This window comes from Salmo salar, chromosome ssa17 (assembly GCF_905237065.1).
Source record: "Salmo salar chromosome ssa17, Ssal_v3.1, whole genome shotgun sequence".
Classification (NCBI taxonomy): domain Eukaryota; kingdom Metazoa; phylum Chordata; class Actinopteri; order Salmoniformes; family Salmonidae; genus Salmo; species Salmo salar.
In genome coordinates this window covers 12959210-12981817 of record NC_059458.1, presented here as the reverse complement: position 1 = coordinate 12981817, position 22608 = coordinate 12959210, and the positions used below count along the sequence as shown (strand labels likewise).

Sequence of the window (22608 nt, the reverse complement as noted above, 5' to 3'; positions counted from 1 at the left end):
TAAATAATACATTTCTGGTCACATTTGAAGCTCAGGCAGTGGTGAGATTGCAGCTAGACATAAAAAGCCTACAAACAAAACGATTAAAAGCAGAACAAGATGAATCAGGTGACAAAAAAATGGACTCAAGCTATCAAACCTCATTTTGAGACAGAATCAGAATGCTGTCGGAAAATGTAGATTATAAAGCAGTTCTCAGACATGCGCTGTGTCAGAAATGGATACAAAGGATACACAGGACAATATAATGGTTGTCTAGGCGATGCACAGTATTCTCCCAAAATGGATAGTGTTTTTTTTATCTGCTGCTGTGAAAACAATGAAACAAAGATTTTAATACAAAAAAATTAATAATGACTGATACTGTTTATTTACACGCACCTCAACAGAAAGAACACGCTTGGAAAAGCCATAGTTAAACTTAAACAACAATAGAAGTTCTTTAAATTTCTCTTTTTTGTTTATTTTCACTCACAACTATATACTGTTTTTAGTTTTTTTACAAAGTTTTCATAAATACATTTCAGGCTGGGGGGAGTTTTAAATTCAGTGCCCATGACTAGTCTGTCATACTTTACCAATGCAGTAGAGTGGTATTTCACTGTACAATTGTGTGTTATTGTCCTCTGATGTACTTAATGGCACAAAAAGCTTTTTGAGGAATCCTTGTCATCACTGTAACCCTTCATGTTTTGTATTGTTTATTCAAGCATTCTACAGCCGATTATTCCACTTGTCTTCAGGTGTTGCTCTTTTGGTAAAACTCTCTTCGATTCATTTGAGAAGCTTCACTCCGAAAACAGTATTACTATAGTAACATTCACTTTTCAAACATGTCATTAGAAGTTCATATTTGACTTTGATATACTGTTCAAGAAGGCATGGTAGCAAAATAACATCTCATCCACTGAGATGAGTTGTGTGTGAAACACAGTCAGTCACTCTTCTCTCTCTTCTTAGTGTTTGTCCAACATAGGCCAGGCCACATGGACGTCTGACTTCTCCACATTGAGCTATACCCTGGTGGTGGAGTGTCCATGGGGCAGGTTGGTACTGTTCTGACTGCCGCCAAAAGTGTTGAAGTTGTGAAGTGGCTGCATGGCGGCCAGCGAGTTGGGGATCATGGTTATGGTGCTGGGCGTCATGAGCGGGATGTCATCTGGCGACCTACGCAGCGTGAGGGTGTAGTCGGGCGGGCAGGTGAGGCGCAGTGTGTCGTGGGCCTGGAGCGACTCACACTCGTGGTGGTGCTCGTGGTCCATCTGCTGCTGCTGCTTCATCTGCAGGGACATCAGCTCCTCGCTCTGCAGGTGGGCGATGTCATTGGCATTGGCCGCTGCGTTGGCTGGCCCGGCGGAGATACGCTGTGGGCTTGGCCCGCGCCGGTTTGACTCATGTCGCCGCTTGTCCTTCTTGTAGTAGAGCGCCGCGAACGCCAGGATGTTGAGGAAGAGCAGTGAGGCTCCCACGGCGATGGTGACGCTCAGCTCCGTGGAATAGTCCCGTTTAGTCTCGATAACCACGGCTGATTCGTCGGTGAGGTCCTCACCTTTCCGCTGGTCGGTGGTCTGCTTGGTGTTAGCAGAGGGAACCCCAGGGTGGCGGGTGGTAGAAGGCCGATTCCCCGGGAAACGCTTGGTGTAAGGAAATGGAGTGGTGTCCTGCGGCGGTATCTTGGTCGTTGTGGATACATACTGGAACAACTCGTTTATGTTGTGGAGGTGTGGAACTAGTTCCAGCCAGAAGGCTACTTTGGTGGCGCGGTAGTGGTCCCTGACCCTGGGTTTCAGGCCGATGTGCAGGTAGAGCTGGTCCTTGGGGTTGTACTTCGACCAGGCAACCTCTTCAAAGCGGTTGGGTTTTGTATGGATGAACTTGGTGTCCTGAGGAACGGGCTGGTTTGGATCTCTGAAATAGAGAAGATTTAAAAAAAACATTTGTAATTATGAAATCATTATACAATTGTCCTTTTCAGGACAGTATTCTACAAAATGTTTAAAAAAGAGAGAAGAGAAGAGAGAAAAAAGGGAAGCATTCTGAATAATGGCCACCAAAGCACTATTTTATCTCCAGGCTTGTGAGTCAATGCTCGTGAAATTGAAAATTATAGACCCAAAATATTAAAATATACTAGAAATAAATGTTATGATATATTCCTCCCAAGTGAGTCAATGCGGTCATTATTACCTCTGTAATATATATTTTTTTATTTACTTTAAGCCCACTGAAGGGAATCTTCAGATAAAGTCACAAATGGCCACTAAAACGACCCATTAGATTCACTTTAGTGTCATCCTACTGTACACTTACAAGACTCAAATAATTGATTAATACAAAGCATATCCTGTGCCCCCATTTTTAACATTCATAACAAACACCTCTGTTATTCATAGAAAAAATCTGCAATAGTATGAAATGTCCCAATGTCCTAGATCATGTTAATATTTTACTGTAGTGTAGCCATTTTATTCTCCCATTGACATTTTAAACTAGACATTATAGTGCACTGCCTCAGAGTTCGAATCGAGCAAATCTCCTGTGACATTGTGACTGTGATTTCATTAACTTTCAAAGGGAGAGTACAAGGAGTACAGTCAAGACGACAACCTTGGAGCCTGACACTGTTGAGTGAGTGGAAGGGTAAGAGGAATGGAATGGGAAGTGGGAATGTCCAGCTGAATGCTGAACAGAAATGAAGGCCTCATCTTGAGTCATACACTGCACTCAGGCACCAGGGGACACTCAGTACCCATCAGACCATTCAAGATGACCTCGGATGCAGACATGGGTTCAAATACTATTTAAAATAACTGAAAATACTTTAGCTGGATTTGATTTAGTTTGCTTGACCCAATGAAACCGATTGAACGGGCGGAAAACAGCAAAACCCGCCCACCTGGCACTCCAGGCAGACTAGAGCCAACGCTAAAATATATTTGATGGACGTCAAAATAGCTATGTACCCAGAGGTCTGCTCTGCTTCCAAAACGAGCTCTTAGAGTACAGAGAGCCTGTGAGACTGGGAGAAGGCTGCTTTTATCACAGTTCCATCCATCCATCAGCCGGCCTACTAGATAACAGTGGTCTCAGGGGATCAGGATACATTTAACTGGCTAATCCAGCATGACAGTATCTCCGGTTGATGGAGCACTGTTTAATCCTGTCCTTACCGATCACAGCAGGATCTAAGTATGTCACCAACTGGTAAATGGAAGCATGGACAGAGAGAGAAAAAAATTGAAAATATGTCTGTGCATCCCTGGAGAGTGGGATTCAATTAGATCTGATGCAATATGCTATTGTTCAGTACAAAGCTAATCTTGTGTCATTTTGCTAAGTCATTCTATTTGAGAGAACTTGTATATTTGGTTGTATCACTCTTTGAACGTCATGGGCCACATTCACTATTATACAACTGCAAAGATGTAACCAAAATGGCTATATTGCTCACATTACTTTGTGTCAAACCCTAGTGCCTTGCTGACTATTTTTTGAACACTACATTCTTTGTTAGTAACATCTTCTCATTTGACATGTTTTACACTGTCAAAATGTCACTTCTGGGTAAATTAAGATAATCTCCCTGAAATGGATTCAGTGACTGTCTAGTAATAGTTACATACATAGTGTATGTGCATATGTTCCAGCTAGCATGTGGATCCCAGTACAATATCACTTTAAGGCCCGTAGCCCTGATAAAATCATATGGAAGCGCCTGCTGTGACAATATGCCATTTTCTCCAACACAAAAGACTTGGAATAAAGACAACACTCCAGCCATCCTGTGCCCATCAGGCTGATAAATACTTAGCAAGCTATTCACATGTATCTCAGAAGGTCCATAAAACATATGCTTCCACCATGCAGTCAATCTGTTTTGAGTGATAACAAGTACATTCAGATGGAAGGCTAGTCCACACCTCCTAAGAGACTTGTCGTCGCAGGTTTATGGAAATAGCAAAGTCACAGATATAAATAAACCGCATGTCGGTCTACCCAGATTCAGCTTTTTCACCAGAGGGAGGTGGCTTGCACATAATACTTTCATGTATCTACTCAGATACTCACAAATGTATTCAATCCTATCTCCCTCTGCTTGACACAAAGCCTCTCTTTGCAGAGGAAAAAAATTATTCTGCTTTTCCAGTCTGCCATGTGTTCCCAGCTGTCTTCATTTTTAGTTTTGGCTATAGCCTGTATAGCCTGTATAGTGTATACTAAGAAACAACATGCACGCACGCAACCATGCACGCATGGATACACACACGCCTCACTCATTGTTCAGGCCTCTATCCACTACGAATAAGAAGAAGGCTTACCTGTGTATTGTACTTTTCTATTTTGTATTTCACTCCATTTCAAAGGACTGAGATGCGTAGTTAATGATATGCCTCTCATCCCTCCGAATCCCCTGTCTATTGTTGGGAGCCTTTTTTTCTGAAAAACCCTCAATCTAGCGAGGAAATTGAGGATCGCAACGGGAGTGTTTGCCTGCAGTTGGAGAGACTCTTGTGAAAAACGGGCACCCTCGAAGCGATGAATTTGCTTTTGGTTCCTACTTTGTTTGAAGCAGCACTATGGGAAAGCAAAAAGCACTCAGAGTAAAAGAGCCTCCCCATGCCAATAACGTTGCCAATCTATCCCCTGCTGAACTGGCATCAGTTGGACACTAGCCAAGCCGGAGAGCTGGGGGAGGGAATTCTACAGCCTATGAAGCTTTTCAAGAATGTATTTATTCACCTAAAAATTTATTTTCAGTGTGACTGGGTCGCAAACATCCTGCTACCTGGCTAATCCCAGGGTTCAGGAAACAAAGACGTGATCCAAATATCAAGTGATATTTGCAAACTGCAATGCCTTAATGAAAACCAAAGCCTCTATAAGACTAGAAACACTGATTTGCTCAGTTTAGGTGAAGCTATGCTCCCATAACTTGCTACGTGTCTTCTCATCCATGACGGATATTTATCCACTTCAAATAAACAATCTGACAGACAGTAGTAAAAATAGAATTGGACAACCTACCCTGTCTTGGCGAAGTTAGTCCAGTAGGTCATAACAACCGCGCTGAGCATGACGTCGTTCTTGGAAAAGTTGCAATTGAACAGGTCCGTGGGTCCAATCATGGGGATCCCGAACACATAGGGAACCTCGTCCCCATGTGCCGAGTCAGCCCAGCTAGGCTTCATGTCGCTCTGGCAGTGGTGGTAGAAGGCGTAGAAATACGTTGGAGAACCATACTGGGCATGGAGGTCCGCTGTGGCTACGGCCGGCGCCACCCACTGGTGGTCGGTGAAGAGCGCAACTAACGTCTTCCTCCTTGTCTCAGGGTTCTCCTTGTCGGCCCAGTCAGTGTACATGAACTTAATGGTCTCCCTTAGCGTGTCCTTGCCCTCTGGGTAGCCGTAGAGGTGATCCACAAAGTCCGACACGGCAAAGTCGAAGTCGTTGGCCGAGACGCCATCCTCACTGTCCACGCTGCCCTCCACAAACTTGAACCCTTCGCCTTGGTTGACCCCCAGCATGATGTCGTAGTTGAGGAACTCGCCCTGCTCCATGAGGATCTGGGGGTCATCCGGGATGACGTCGCCGTCGATAACGGGGCCGAAGGCGATGTGGTACTTTGCGGGTAAGATGTTCTGTTCGATCAGCTCCTTGTAGTTCTTGCTCTGGAGGCACTCCACCAGGTCAATGGTGTCCAGCATGTTGCAGCCCACCTTCTCAGCCAGCATCCGTGTGTACTTGGCAGGCTGGTAGTTAACCGCCCAGCTGGACAGAGCTGTTCCACTCTGGATGATGGCTTTCTGGAAAAGATCTGAAAGGGTGAAAACTGATGTCAGACACAAGTCTAAATCTAATCTCACACATGGTGTTTGGTGTTTTTCACAAATGTAAAACATTTTTTGCAATAAAACTACTAAAAGAATACACACACCTGGAACAACCACATTGGTATTAACTCAGTATAGAAATAACTGGTATTTTCTGGTATTATTTAAGTAATTCTGATGTAACATCTTCAGTGAGTGCTATAGTCAGTAAAAAATGTTTTGCAAGATTATGCCTGTAACATCCACACAGATCCATCAGACAGAGATACATCTATACTGCATATTCTCCTATACTGACACAATATGCAGCAAAAGGATGATTAAGGACATGGACAGGGACACCACATCTCGTCAACGCTGGTCATAATAAATGAATCAGACTGAAAATAAAAGACACATTTGTTTATTCTGCAATGAGGCTTCGGGCCACTTATTCATCTTGAATTATGTTTACGATCTGTCTGCCACTGCCACTCTGCGAATAGGCCACAGCGCACTAGGAACACTTCTTGTATGCTACATTTCTTCCAGTATTTTCGAAGTTATTTTTATATCCTTGTGATGGTGACTCAAAAAGGACGACTTGAAAAGTATGTTTCCGAGCCACAGAAGATGTCTCCCGCAAGGCCTAGTTAGCAACAGAGGTTTATTTAGCTTTTCCTCTGGATGAAGAATATCAGTTTAAAGCCTGACTCACCAGAAGTGAATTTAAATATGTTGCATATGCCTCCTGTGTTTACCTCAGTCTGCTTGCTGAGGCGTGCCTGTGGAGCCGTGAAAGAGAAACATATCATGTCCTACAAAGGGAGCAGCGATGAGGGGCTACGGCTTCCATGCCACCTGGGTCTGGCTAAAGGGAGTGATGCAAGAACATAGCTGCCTGACTAACAACAGCCCTAGAAAATCCGATTCTATCACAACACCAATCCAGATGATAGGATACTGGGCTAACCTCGGTAACCCAGAACCAAATCTCATGAGAGGGATTATATTCCGGGGGGTATTAGTAAAATGTTTGGCCTAGTGTGAGTGATGGAACCAGGGTGGCAGATGTTAAAGTTATGATCCACTCAAAAACTATCTTTTATATTTGTTTCATTATTCCACTGATGATACAGTCCCAAAATGTTTTGCATGTCAGCGATCAAGTCTTCAAGATATAGAACTTTCAAAACGCGGTGTCACTTACTACATCATAAAGATGATGCAAAATGCATCACAAAATGCAAAACACATCATCATGACGATGTGGAAATTAGGATTTTGAAAGTTCTATATCTTGAAAAATTGATTGCTGACATGCATAACATTTTGGGACAGGATCAAAAGTGTACTAATGAAAAAAATATTCATTTAAGGAAAGACAACTACTGGGCTAAAAGGGACAAGAAGATCCCTGACTGTCTGGTAACATCTCTTCCCAACTTGAGTGTCTTTTTCCGTCCCTATAATCTCATATACTATATATATAAATATACAGTTGAAGTCGGAAGTTTACATACACCTTAGCCAAATACATTTAAACTCATTTTTTCACAATTCCTGACATTTAATCTGAGTAAAAAAATCCTGTTTTAGGTCAGTTAGGATCACCACTTTATTTTAAGAATGTGAAATGTCAGCATAATAGTAGAGAGAGTGATTTATTTCAGCTTTTATTCCTTTCATCACATTCCCAGTGGGCCAGAAGTTTATATACATTCAATTAGTATTTGGTAGCATTGCCTTTAAATGGTTTAACTTGGGTCAAACATTTCAGGTAGCCTTCCACAATAAATTGGGTGAAATTTGGCCCATTCCTCCTGACAGAGCTAGTGTAACTGAGTCAGGTTTGTAGGCCTTCTTGCTCGCAAACACTTTTTCAGTTCTGCCCACACATTTTCTATAAGATTGAGGTCAGGGCTTTGTGATGGCCACTCCAATACCGTGACATTGTTTTCCACAACTTTGGAAGTATGCTTGGGGTCAAAGTCCATTTGGAAGGCCCATTTGCGACCAAGCTTTAACTTCCTGACTGATGTCTTGAGATGTTGCTTCAATATATCCACATAATTTTCCTTCCTCATGGTGCCATGTATTTTGTGAAGTGCACCAGTCCCTCCTGCAGCAAAGCACCCCCACAACATGATGCTGCCACCCCCCGTGCTTCAAGGTTGGGATGGTGTTCTTCGGCTTGCAAGCCTCACCCTTTTTCCTCCAAACATAATGATGGTCATTATGGCCAAACAGTTATATTTTTGTTTCATCAGACCAGAGGACATTTCTCCAAAAAGTATGATCTTTGTCCCCATGTGCAGTTGCAAACCGTAGTGTGGCTTTTTTTACTTTTGTACCTATTTCCTCCAGCATCTTCACAAGGTCCTTTGCTGTTGTTCTGTGATTGATTTGCACTTTTCGCACCAAAGTACTTTCATCTCTAGGAGACAGAACGCGTCTCCTTCCTAAGCGGTATGATGGCTGTGCGGTCCCATGGTGTTTATACTTGCATATTATTGTTTGTACAGATGAACGTGGCACCTTCAGGAGTTTGTAAATTGCTCCCAAGGATGAACCAGACTTGTGGAGGTCTACAATGTATTTTCTGAGGTCTTGGCTGATTTCTTTTGATTTTCCCATGATGTCAAGCAAAGAGGCACTGGGTTTGAAGGTAGGCCTTGAAATACATCCACAGGTACACCTCCAATTGACTCAAATGATGTCAATTAGCCTATCAACAGCTTTTAAAGCCATGACATCATTTTCTGGAATTTTCCAAGCTGTTTAAAGGCACAGTCAACTTAGTATATGTAAACTTCTGACCCACTGGAATTGTGATACAGTGAATAATAAGTGAAATAATCTGTATTTAAACAATTGTTGGAAAAATGACTTGTGTCATATCCTAACCAACTTGACAAAACTAAAATTTGTGGAGTGGTTGAAAAACGAGTTTTAATGACACCAACCTAAGTGTATGTAATCTTCCAACTTCAACTGTGTGTATATATATATATATATATATATACATATATATATATATATATATATATATATATATATATATATATATATATATATAGTGTGTCTATATATTTTATGTGTATATATATATACAGTTGAATTCGGAAGTTTACATGCACTAAGTTGACTGTGCCTTTAAACTGCTTGGAAAATTCCAGAAAATGGTGTCATGGCTTTAGAAGCTTCTGATAGAATAATTGACACCAGTTGAGTCAATTGGAGGTGTTTCCAAACGCCTGAAGGTACCACGTTCATCTGTACAAACAATAGTACGCAAGTATAAACACCATGGGACCACGCAGCCGTCATAGCGCTCAGGAAAGAGACGTGTTCTGTCTCCTAGAGATGAATGTGCTTTGGTGCAAAAAGTGCAAATCAATCCCAGAACAACAGCAAAGGACCTTGTGAAGATGCTGGAGGAAACAGGTACAAAAGTATCTATATCCACAGTAAAATGAGTCCTATATCGACATAACTTGAAAGGCAGCTCAGCAAGGAAGAAGCCACTGCTCCAAAATCACCATAAAAAGCCAATCTAGGGTTTGCAACTGCACATGGGGACAAAGATCGTACTTTTTGGAGAAATGTCCTCTGGTCTGATGAAACAAAAATAGAACTATTTGGCCATAATGACCATCATTATGTTTGGAGGAAAAAGGGGGGGTCTTGCAAGCCAAAGAACACCATCCCAACCGTGAAGCATGGGGGTGGCAGCATCATGTTGTGGGGGTGCTTTGCTGCAGGAGGGACTGGTGCACTTCACAAAATAGATGGCTTCATGAGGAAGGAACATTATGTGGATATATTGAAGCAACATCTCAAGACATCAGTCAGGAAGTTAAAGCTTGGTCGCAAATGGGCCTTCCAAATCGACCCCAAGCATACTTCCAAAGTTGTGGAAAAATGATTTAAGGACAACAATGTCAAGGTATTGGAGTGGCCATCACAAAGCCCTGACCTCAATCCTATAGAAAATGTGTGGGCAGAACTGAAAAAGCGTGTGCGAGCAAGGAGGCCTACACATCTGACTCAGTTACACCAGCTCTGTCAGGAGGAATGGGCCAAAATTCACCCAACTTATTGTGGGAAGCTTGTGGAAGGCTACCCGAAATGTTTGACCCAAGCTAAACAATTTAAAGGTAATGCTAACAAATACTAATTGAGTGTATGTAAACTTCTGACCCACTGGGAATGTGATGAAAGATAAATAATTATCTCTACTATTACTCTGACATTTCACATTCTTAAAATAAAGTGGTGATCCTAACTGACCTAAGAGAGGCAATTTTTTACTAGGATTAAATGTCAGAAATTGTGAAAAACTGAGTTTAAATGTATTTGGCTAAGGTGTATGTAAACTTCCGACTTCAACTGTACATACTGTACCAGTCAAGGGTTTTTCTTTATTTTTACTCTTTTCTACATTGTAGACATCACAACTATGAAATAACACATATGGAATCATGTAGGAACCCAAAAAGTGTTAAACAAATCAAAATATATTTTATATTTCAGACTCTTCAAAGTAGCCACCCTTTGCCTTGATGACAGCTTTGCACACTCTTGGCATTCAATGTTTGAATTGGACTTCTGAGAGAATGACGATGAAAGAAAAATTCATCGTGGTATGTTTTTTATTGGACATAATTCAGAACTAGATGTTTTCCCCTGAGGCTACTCTCGCTGTTGTCACTCAGTAGCAACAGCGGACATGGAGAGGAATTAAAAGTCCATTGACGAGTGCAAGACATGTCCATTTCCTGCCATAACTGATATTGATTGATATTGACGGAAATAAAGTCTGAAGTTGCGAGATGTGCCGGTTAAGATCTATCTGGGATTTTGCCCTATGGAGACTAATTAGGTAATGCTGTTTTCACAGCCATTTACTCAAACAGCTCCTGGTGAGATTCAGCTGCAGAGAAAGAGAGCGAGAAAGAGTACAGCTAGCTATTCAATCGTCTATCTCTGGGTGCGTCCCAAATGACATCCTATTCCCTATATATTGCACTACTTTTGACCAGAAAAATGAAGTGCACTATAAGGAATATGATAATATTTGGGACGCAGACTCTGTTTTGCCTTTCTACAATGAGAGGTGCACTGGGCTGTAGGAGAACAACAATGACACTTAATGACACTCACATTTCTAGGATACTACTTTCGAATGGTAATAAAAAAAACTACGAGATATAAATGTACTATAATGTTACGGCGGTGAGCCATTCTAACATTCTTGATACCCACCTACCACTTTTCTCTGGCTGGTCACACAAATATCTAGTGACTGAGGTAGGCAATATTTGACACTTGAGTGAACCTGTGAACACACTCTAGTTGTTATCCCTGCCATGTGGCAATGAAATGTGACGCTACATGTTCTCTGAAAAGTCATGATGGTGTATTCTGACTGTTGAAATAAATCATAGGATGCGTCCCAAATTGAACCGTATTCCCTACGTAATGCGGTATGTTTGATCAGGCGCCATAGGACTCTGGTCAAAAGCAGTGCACTATGTAGGGAATAGGGTGCTATTTGGGACACCACCATACCCTCCCAGCGAGAGAGATATTGCTGTTTTAAACAAAATCCCTCTGAAGATATCTATCAAATAAAGCAATACATATAATAAAACATTTCCCCACAGGTATTTATTTCATTACTACATTCTAAAATGATAGCTGAAGTTCATAAGACTATATGAATTGAATGAATAATAATTCATTGCAGTGTATAAATCTCACAGTGGATGCCGAGAATGATTCATTTTATGATTCATTAAACATTAAAAAGGAATTGTATTCACTGACTTTAAGTACTTAAAAAATATAGCCTAATCTCAATGATTTCCAAGGAGGTAAGGGAACATTTGTGGGGACTAAAAATACCCTATACATACCTTCTGAGTAGTGAGAGAGTGTGAGCAAGCTAACACACGATGCCCCTGCACCAGAGCCGAAGATTGTCACTCTCTTTGGATCTCCTTTGAAGGCCTGAATGTTCTCTTTGATCCACCTCAGGGCTTGGATCTGGTCCAGCAGTCCATAGTTCCCCTTGGCTGCCTGGTCCCCTGTGCTTAGGAAGCCTGTGTGAACAACAAGAGACAAAACAAACTCATTAATCACCTCCTTCTTGATCTCCCTCTAAAAACAGCTTGTCATTGAAACAGAGGGGAGACAGGCGGAAAATTCATATTGGACAATATTCTGTACCTGGTGGTGATTTAGAAATGTATCATAAAGCAAATTACATAAATAAATAAAGCATAACGTGTAAATACAAGCACATTTAATTGAAATGAATACATTATTGCACCTGCTAACACTTTTCATTGTTGATATTGTTGTCTTTGGGACCATGGGACAAGGAAACACAGTACAGTTACCGTCACACACACACACACACACACACACACACACACACACACACCCAAAGAACAGTACTTACACCCCTAGGAGGTGACTCAAAACATACAGTGATAGCCCGTCTTACACTATATTTCTCACCCCAACGGATGGAGGTAAATGTGACGTGAATGCATTGACGTAAGTTCCAACGATCAGTGAAATAATGGATGACCTCATCCAGGTAGAAATAGCCTGTACAACACAACACAAAGGGACCGGAACCCTCCTCATGGAACCAATTGTTACTGTTCTATTGATAAGAACTGAAGCCCTCAGCGAGTCAGCAACACCTGCGTGCTTCCAGTCTTATTATCCAGTCAAATAGCAAAACTCTTCAGTAAGTCGCAGTAGTTCCTAATGACCTGGGAATCATCACTTGCTGTTAAGATCAAGAGAATAATGTAGGATAATGTAGGGTTGTACTCCCTCAGTCATTCAACCTGAGATGGCTGGAGTGCTTCTAACCGAACCACCATTATACTGAGAAGACAGAGCGGAAGAGACAGAGAGAGGCGAAGCTCCTTTTCATAGTCAACATTTACTTGGTTTGGCTTCAACTATACAGTCGAATATGCAGATAGAGAGACAGACAGAGAGAGAAGGCAAGTTCCTTTTTCATAGTCTGAATTCAACCACATGGCTTTGACTTGGATTTGACTCTATACAGCCGAGTGTCAGGCCAGACAGACAAGCTTGTTGATATGCTTGTCAAAATCAGAAACTTGTTGACAAATTAGCTGATTTGTCTAAACCCATTAGGTGGTGGGCCTTTAGAGCCTGCGAGGGACGGCCACCGGGGTGTCTGGTCCTTGCAAGCGCCAGGCCTTGGATCTCTAAGCCGAGCCCCTGGCACAGACAGCCCCCGGGCAGTGTCGCAAATGGTTCCCTATTCCCTACATAGTGCACTACTTTTGACCAGAGCCCTGGTCAAAAGTAGTGCACTATGTAGGGAATATGGTGTCCTTTGAGACACATGCTCAGCTCTCCGCTTCCATCACAGGGGGGAGAGACCAGACAGAGCAGTCTACAGGCTACAGGACAAATCGGATGAAAGGATGGAGAGAAGGAGGAAAAGGAGGAGGAGGGAGAAAAGGAAAGATGTCCTGTGGCCCTGTGATAGGGAGCAGATCGAGTTAGTCATGGTCTGACTGTGAGGTGGAGGGGATAGAGGCATGGAGGGATGAGGAGGGGTGGAAGGGTTGGAGGAGAGGTAGAGGGGATAGAGGCATGGAGGGATGAGGAGGGGTGGAAGGGATGGAGGAGGGGTAGAAGGGATGGAGGGATTGAGGAGGGGTAGAAGGGATGGAGGGATTGAGGAGGGGTAGAAGGGATGGAGGGATAGAGGGATAGAGGAGGTGTTGAGGGGATAGAGGGATAGAGGAATGGAGGAGGGGTAGAAGGGATGGAGGAAGGGTAGAAGGGATGGAGGGATTGAGGAGGGGTTGAGGGGATATTATTAATAGAGGGATGGAGGAGGGGTAGAAGGGATGGAGGGCTTGAGGAGGGGTTTAGGAGATAGAGGGAGGGAGGAGGGGTGGAAGGGATGGAGGAAGGGTAGAAGGGAGGGAGGAGGGGTAGAAGGCATACAGGGATGGAGGAGGGGTGGAAGGGATAGAGAGATGGAGGAGGGGTGGAGGGGATAGCGGGATGGAGGGGGTAGAAGGGATGGAGGAGGGTGGAGGGGATAGGGGGATGGAGGGATGGAGGAGGGGTGGAGGGGATAGGGGGGATGGAGGGTGGTAGAAGGGATGGGGAGGGTGGAGGGGATAGGCGGGTGGAGGGATGGAGAAGGGGTGGAGGGGATAGGGGGGATGGAGGGGTAGAAGGGATGGAGGAGGGGCGGAGGGGATAGGGGGATGGAGGGATTGAGGAGGGTGGAGGGGATAGGGGGATGGATGGAGGGAGGAGTGGTGGAGGGCATAGGGAGATGGAGGGATGGAGGGGATAGGGAGATGGAGGGATGGAGGAGAGTGGAGGGGATAGGGAGATGGAGGGGATGGAGGAGGGGTGGAGGGGATAGGGAGATGGAGGGATGGAGGAGGGTGGAGGGGATAGGGCGATGGAGGGATGGAGGAGGATGGAGGGGATAGGGAGATGGAGGGATGGAGGAGGGTGGAGGGGATAGGGGGATGGAGGGATGGAGGAGGGTGGAGGGGATAGGGAGATGGAGGAGGGTGGAGGGGATAGGGAGATGGAGGGATGGAGGAGGGTGGATGGGATAGGGGGATGTAGGGATGGAGGAGGATGGAGGGGATAGGGAGATGGAGGGATGGAGGAGGGTGGAGGGGATAGGGGGATGGAGGGGGAGGACAGACAGACAGGTGGTGGAGGTGATAGCAGCAGAGGGTGTTGAGGGATTACAAGGCCCCTGGCAGGACTCACACTCCTGACTTCCAGGCCTTAGCTTGCTCCTCTCTCTCTCTCTCTCTCTCTCTCTCTCTCTTTCTCCTCTCTCCCCCTCAATCTCTTTCTCTCCTCAGTCTCCACTCACCATGTCTGTCTGAGAAGAGGAGCTGGGGCGAAGGGGAGCGGAGCAGAGAGGATAGCCCACCAGTAACTCCTCAGGGTGTGTGAAAAGATTAGTGAAAGCTTCCATGTCAAGAAGCTGCTGCGGATATTACCGAGGAGAACATTGCATTAAGATGTATTATGGACATGAGCTTTGAAGATATTTCTACTATTTGAACAGATATTGATAACTGCTATAACTGCTATTGCAAAGCTTGTAAAAACACACTATGCTAGTATATTTAACATCAATATCAAGGGTTTGCATGGAAGAAACTATCTTCATCTGTATCAAAAGAAGTGCAACACAATGCCTGATTAAATTCACTGTCACAGACAACACATCTTAAACCTCCATAAAAATGTAGCTAATCAAACATGCTCTTCAGAAATAAAATATTCCTTCCGCAATATATTTCACAAAGTATTTTAGTATTGATCTTACTCTGCCTGGGAATGCATCTGAGTAAAATGTTATTTGCTGAATGTTAATATTGTAACAACAATATCACAGGGTCGACGCAGAAATGACAATGTCCTTCCAATGCATTTTTTACGTCTCAGGCTTAAGGCATCCACATGCTTCCTAGCCGAAACAGTTCGGAAGAGTTTGCATATATTATGACGACATTGTGTGACGTTTTTGTTCGTTTTGGACTTCGGTGAGGGATTTTTCGGCTGTTCGGGCACACAACGTTTTTTCTCGAGGCCAGCCGAAGTTCAGGAACCGAACATCTTAGTTAGATGTAAAGTTGCGTGACTTAGATCTCGACAAAAACGTAACAATGTATGACAGATTTCTTGAGTTATCTTCGATTAATTCAGACTATTTTGAGAAAGTGTATACCGGCTACGGTGTCTCAAAATGGCCAAAGAGTACTATTGACACTTTTTAAAATTGTTTTTCAAGCAAAGGTCTTTTAAGAGAGTATGCAAGCACACTAGTTTGGTTTGCCTAGCTGCCAGCCGGGTTTGAATGGCAGCTGTGACATAAGAGGTCTGCTTGGCCACACTGTCATTTAATGCCACTTGGAACGGCAAGGAAAGGGCTCCGTCCGTGTTACCAAGCATGTAGCGGCTTTGATACTGTGTGTGCAAAAGGCCTACAGTATGATACAGGACTATGACAAATGCATGTACTCTCATTGAAATGTCAAGATACTGTAGTCAGACACACACATCCCTTCCATGTCCAGGCCATTTGGAGGCTGCTGAGGGGAGAACGGCTTTTAATAATAGCTGGAACGGAGAGAATGGAATGGCATCAAACCATGTGTTTGATGTATTTGATGCCATTCCACTGATTCCGCCCCAGTCATTACCACGAGCCAGTCCTCCCCAACTAGGGTGCCACCAACCTCCTGTGGTGGACACTTTACTTAAATGGTATTGATCCTGTGGAACCATGCTGTACATTGACAGGACGACTCCACCGATTACACACCATGGGTCTGCAAGAGATTTTCCACATAATGTGCTAGCCTATTGGTAGGCTAAGAGCACAACATACACTGAGTGGACAAAACATTAAGGACCCCTGCTCTTTCCATGGCTTAGACTGACCAGGTGAGTCCAGGTGAAAGCTATGATTCCTTATTGATGTCACTTGTTAAATCCACTTCATTCAGTGTAGATGAACGGGAGGATTTGTAAGCCTTGGAACAATTGACACATGGATTGTGTACAGCATATGTGCCATTCAGAGGGTGAATGGGCAAGACAATATATTTAACTGTAACGCTGCTGGGTTTTTCACGCTCAACAGTTTCCTGTGTGTATCAAGAATGGTCCACCACCCAAAGGACATCCAGCAACTTGACACAACTGTGGGAAGCATTGGAGTCAACATGGGCCAGCATCCCTATGGAATGGTTACAACGCCTTGCAGAGTCCATGCCCGGACGAATTGAGGCTATTCTGAGGGCAAAAGGAGGTGCAACGCAATATTAGGAAGGTGTTCTTAATGTTTTGTACACTCAATGTATAGTACACTGCTGTATCACGTCTGTAAACGCATGGAAGTCAATGCACAGAGAATATGAAGTAGCTATATTTCTGGAGCAATATATTTCGATTTGACACCAAACATTACAGTGTTTTTTTCAAGCTTCTTGCCACCAGCTGGTGCTTGCCTCATAGCCTGTATCTACAACTTGATCTGACCAATTAATAGCAACGGCCTTTCCTATTGTACGCCTCTCTTAATAGAGAGAGACAAGTCTTTTCATTTTCCCAAGCCTTGTCTTTCACCAAGACAAAACAAACCATAGTTGGTATTGAATTGACAAGCCTGACTTTCTTTGTATCAACAGAACACACAGGAGCAAGGAAGAAAAAGCTCTGACCGGCGTCTATCCATCTATCCAGACATTCATTGTAATAGTGTCTAACTGTGCTCTCTGTCCAGGGAATAATCTGCCCCGTGGCTCTCAGATGAAATGGTAATTATCAAAGGGAGAGATGTGAGGGGTAATGTTTGGAATTAGCTGCTCAAGAAGGTCAGGTCACAGCTACAGCTAGCTCAGTGAAAGCCAGTGATTGGCTAGCATCCCAAATGGCACCCTATTCCTTTTATCTCACAGGGCTCTGGTGAAAAGTAGTGCACTATATAGGGAATAGGGTGCCATTAGGGATGCTGACATTGAATCTCAACCTCTGTCTGTATGTCTGTCAAAAATGATTTCCTCTGGCGAGTCCCGGGGAGCTGGGAACTCTCACAACTTTGTTGTCACTGGCCAGTCTGTCATATCAACCCTCAATATGTAAATGGTTTATAATCCTTTATAGATGTACGTTTGCAAGCCACCAAATAACCCCATCACAATGAAAGACATTGCATCCACTATAGACAAATGTAGCCTATCTTGTTAAGTGGGTATGTTGAAGTAGAGCCTGTATCTGTTCGTTTGATATAGCAACGGAATAATGTGTGTGAAAATGTGGACTTGTGCAAAATGGGGACATAATAGATGAATCCATACAAAGGAAACAGGCGTTGTCCTGCTATCTATCTCATTCAGTTTGAGTCTATAATCATGGTACAGAATTAGAGTACATCAGAGGCAGGTGAGCTGGTTACCCATAATCCTCAGTGATTGACAGACAGCGACCCGGGGAAGCAAAACATAGCAGCTGTCAAAGTGCATTCACTGATGCTGGTAAATTTGGCCATATTAGTGGTGGCGGATTTAAAATGACAGCAGAGCGATTACTTACACTCCAAATGGCATTATAATTATGAGTGAAAAAGACACATTTCCTCCCAGTTCTTTTTTCTCTTCTCCTCCCTGGCCGTCATAGTTTGCACATTCAGCAGGCTGTGCCCTAATGTGGTTGCTGCTGCGCACGTGCACGCGCACGTGTGTGTGTGATCTGTGTGCGCAGGCAGGCCAGGGGCTATACATAATCATTTGGTTTAAAGCTGACTTATTAGAGGTTTGTGATGAGGGGGAAAAGTACAGGTCACTCTGGGTTGTCAAATCAGTAGCTAAGTAAACAATTCATACTATTAACAATAAATGACCAAAAAAACATCCTGTCATGGTGTTCTGCTTTGATGGAAAGTTGGGATTGATGATTGATTCATTAACCTGGAAAACTCTCTTCCTAAGAGTTACATTATTATTGTGACATGTGGATGTGGTTATTTCCGGGAAGCAATTTGATGTTGCTGAACAATGCATACCTGATATGGGTTTTTGAAGAAACATCTTTTGATGAGAGCTGGCTTCTCTCTCAGTATGAAGCCACGTGGTCAAAACAGCAGCATTTCTGTTACCTTCGTGAAAATATATGGATTTGGCAACATCAAAGAATGCCGCAACATTAGGTTCACGGCGTTCAAATGGGAAATTAACATTTTGATTAGCTTTTTGACTGAATTAATAATATTAATTCATTTGTACTTCTTAATGAACATTCATTCAATTCAAATGTGACAATAACTCTTGCAGTACAATCTCTCTCTCTCTCTCCTCTCTCCTCTCTCCTCTTTCTCTTTCTCTTTCTCTTTCTACCTTATTAGAAAGTTACCGATGTAGGATCTTGTTTGTTGCTGAGAATTTCCCTGCACGGCAGGAAATGCAAATTTGTAGTGTATTCAAGGTTTAAAAAGGCTTCTAAAGTTTCTAATTTCCACTTTAAAATGTCAGACTTGATTTGCCCTAATGAAAAATGTGTCAACCCCTACAAAAATCTTCCATTAATTATAATAAACATAAGAATTCACATTTCCTGTTGCTGCAGGATTATATCCCTGCTGTAGCAAACTGGCTCAAATTAAGATCCTACATATGTACCATTAGAACAGCTCATTTGAAATAACTCAGAATATCAATGAGATTTGAGCACCTTTCCTCCCGCCAACAATCAATTAAGTTCCATGAGAGAGAGAGAGAGAGAGAGAGAGAGAGAGAGAGAGAGAGAGAGAGAGAGAGAGAGAGAGAGAGAGAGAGAGAGAGAGAGAGAGAGAGAGAGAGAGAGAGGGGGAGACAGACAGACAGACAGACAGACAGACAGACAGACAGACAGACAGACAGACAGACAGACAGACAGACAGACAGACAGACAGACAGACAGACAGACAGACAGACAGACAGACAGACAGACAGACAGACAGACGTTTCTCCCAACCGCGAAGAGTGCAATTGGTTCCATCCACGGAGTTAGGGTACAACCCCTGTGATCCACCAGCGTATGTTCATTAAATCGTGCGGAGGTAATTAAAATCTATCGGACACCATACCAGAGACATTTGCACCGCTTGCAGAGTTCATAACTGCACAGACATTCCCCAGGCCCCACAGCGCTGAACTGCATTACAGTAGCAACTGTTTTACAGGAAATGCTGTAGTATGAGGTACGACACAAGAATAGTGTTAAGTACTTCTTTCTGTACGCCTACTGTGAATTTATTTTAAAAAATAACAGTATGCCACCCCTGACGATTTGACACGTCTGTCTGTTTCCAAGTTATATGACTTTTCAAGTGTTGCCCACTCTAAAAACAGCCATGTAAAACAAGTATTGACCACCCTGCTGCTATTTGCCTGAGTCAATGCCACGTCCTACTTATGGCTTGTCATTCTGCGGCTGCATGGCATCTATGACACATCCATTACCCCCTCAGCCTGAGGCAGGGCTGTTGCTCTCCTCCAACTCTGACTCACATCATATCATTAAGTCTTGTGAGATCATCAGTCTCAGAAATGCACTCCATGTGACAACATTCTGGAATCATCCGAGTCACAGCACCCCACGTGACTGATGATATTCTGCCGGGAGACCCGAGAGCATGAAGTATGTAGTATCTCTGACAAACCTCCATACATCCAAACACGATCACTGAAGAGGAAGGAATGGCCTCCTTCACCCACCCACTTGTCCGACTGACTCTACCCTGTTACGGAAGCCCTGGCCCTGGCCCTCTAACATGCTAGCCCTGTCTCTTTTCCATAACATCGGGGGTATGATGCTAGCTGGTTAGTCATATAGATAGAAGGACATTTTGGACCTTCCACAAGGACACAGAGATGATTGTGATGATTTGGACGGTACCATACCATGCATATCTGTGCTATGAGTTTTGCATGGGTAATGGCCCCAAAGTCTAATAAAATGATAATCTCTATCTAGCTGTTATTAATCCCTCAGTAAAAACAATCCCAAACAGATCTCAATACTTAGTGTCATTTTTAATCTAGTGTACATAGATGATGGTAGATAATGAATAGTTAATGACATGCATGAAAACATGGAAAGGGTTTACAATATAAATCTCCATTGGCATCTGTTTCGTTTAGTTTATTGTGCTTGTCCTTGTGACATGATAAAGGTTATCAACCATTCTGGCCAGGTGATGCGCTCCATGAACACACTGTGACTGAACACAGCTTCTCCACGTGTTCAGTACATGTTGTCTTAGGCTGTAGCTACAGATGGCATGTACTGTATGACAAAACAGTAGTGTAGTATGACAAAACAGTAGTGTAGTATGACAAAACAGTAGTAGTGTAGTATGACAAATCAGCACTGTAGTATGACAAAACAGTAGTGTAGTATGACAAAACAGTACTGTAGTATGACAAAACAGTACTGTAGAATGACAAAACAGTTCTGTAGTATGACAAAACAGTACTGTAGTATGACAAAACAGTACTGTAGTATGACAAAACAGTACTGTAGTATGACAAAACAGTACTGTGGAATGACAAAACAGTTCTGTAGTATGACAAAACAGTAGTGTAGTATGACAAAACAGTACTGTAGTATGACAAAACAGTACTGTAGTATGACAAAACAGTACTGTAGTATGACAAAACAGTAGTGTAGTATGACAAAACAGTAGTGTAGTATTACAAAACAGTAGTGTAGTATTACAAAACAGTAGTGTAGTATGACAAAACAGTAGTGTAGTATGACAAAACAGTACTGTAGTATGACAAAACAGTACTGTAGTATGACAAAACAGTTCTGTAGTATGACAAAACAGTACTGTAGTATAACAGAGGTGCTAAAGGTATCAAGCCTCTGGGCGTGTTTTGGGGTGGGGAGTACAGTCGTGGCCAAATGTACTGTGAATGACACAAATATTAATTTCCACAAAGTTTGCTGCTTCAGTGTCTTTAGATATTTTTGTCAGATGTTACTATGGAATACTGAAGTATAATTATAAGCATTTCATAAGTGTCAAAGGCTTTTATTGACAATTACATGAAGTTGATGCAAAGTGTCAATATTTGCAGTGTTGACCCTTCTTTTTCAAGACCTCTGCAGTCCGCCCTGGCATGCTGTCAATTAACTTCTGGGCCACATCCTGACTGATGGCAACCCATTCTTGCATAATCAATGCTTGGAGTTTGTCAGAATTTGTGGCCTTTTGTTTGTCCACCCGCAGATGCACTCACACCTGCCTGCTGCCATTCCTGAGCAAGCTCTGTATTGGTGGTGCCCCGATCCTGCAGCTGAATCAACTTTAGGAGACGGTCCCCCGCTTGCTGGACTTTCTTGGGCACCCTGAAGCCTTCTTCACAAAAATTGAACCGCTCTCCTTGAAGTTCTTGATGATCCGATAAATGGTTGATTTAGGTGCAATCTTACTGGCAGCAACATCCTTGCCTGTGAAGCCCTTTTTGTGCAAAGCAATTATGACGGCACGTGTTTCCTTGCAGGTAACCATGATTGACAGAGGAAGAACAATGATTCCAAGCAACACCCTCCTTTTGAAGCTTCCAGTCTGTTATTCGAACTCAATCAGCATGACAGAGTGATCTCCAGCCTTGTCCTCGTCAACACACACACCTGTGTTAACGAGAGAATCACTGACATGATGTCAGCTGGTCCTTTTGTGGCAGGGCTGAAATGCAGTGGAAATGTTTTATGGGGATTCAGTTCATTTGCATGGCAAAGAGGGACTTTGCAATTAATTGCAATTCATCTGATCACTCTTCATAACATTCTGGAGTATATGCAAATTGCCATCATACAAACTGAGGCAGCAGACTTTGTGAAAATGAGTATTTGTGTCATTCTCAAAACTTTTGGCCACGACTGTACATAGAGAGAGAGAGTGAGAGAGAGAGAGAAATAGAGAGAGAGAGCGATAGTGAGAGAGGATGACAGACTCTGTGGAGTGACATGTCGTCCAGGTAGGGGACAGCTGTGTGACAGTGATGGAGGAGGACGGATACAGAGCAGCTCAAGCACACAGACACTCTGCCACACTTCCCAGATGTCACACACCCACATGCACAAATACACACACAAACACAAACACACTCACAGCTGTCCCAGTCACTCCTCCCTTCAGCTTCACCATTTCATGCACACACACAATGTCTATGTCACTCTTCATTCACATTAA

The 22608-nt window shown here is 43.2% G+C and overlaps 1 protein-coding gene across 2 annotated transcripts in view; it reads right to left on the bottom strand.

Moving 5' to 3' along the window:
* Positions 1 to 343: 343 nt before the first annotated feature.
* The window catches only part of LOC106575199 (neuroligin-4, X-linked-like), a 75478-nt gene continuing 53213 nt past the window's right edge, over positions 344 to 22608 (bottom strand). For both annotated transcript variants that reach the window (XM_014151534.2, XM_014151535.2), the window contains 3 exons: positions 11732 to 11917; positions 5026 to 5815; positions 344 to 1908 (listed from right to left, as the gene is read on the bottom strand). In XM_014151534.2, coding sequence (XP_014007009.1) covers positions 1014 to 1908; positions 5026 to 5815; positions 11732 to 11917 — 1871 coding nt within the window. In that variant the 3' untranslated portion in view covers positions 344 to 1013. The remainder of the gene's footprint in view (positions 1909 to 5025; positions 5816 to 11731; positions 11918 to 22608) is intronic.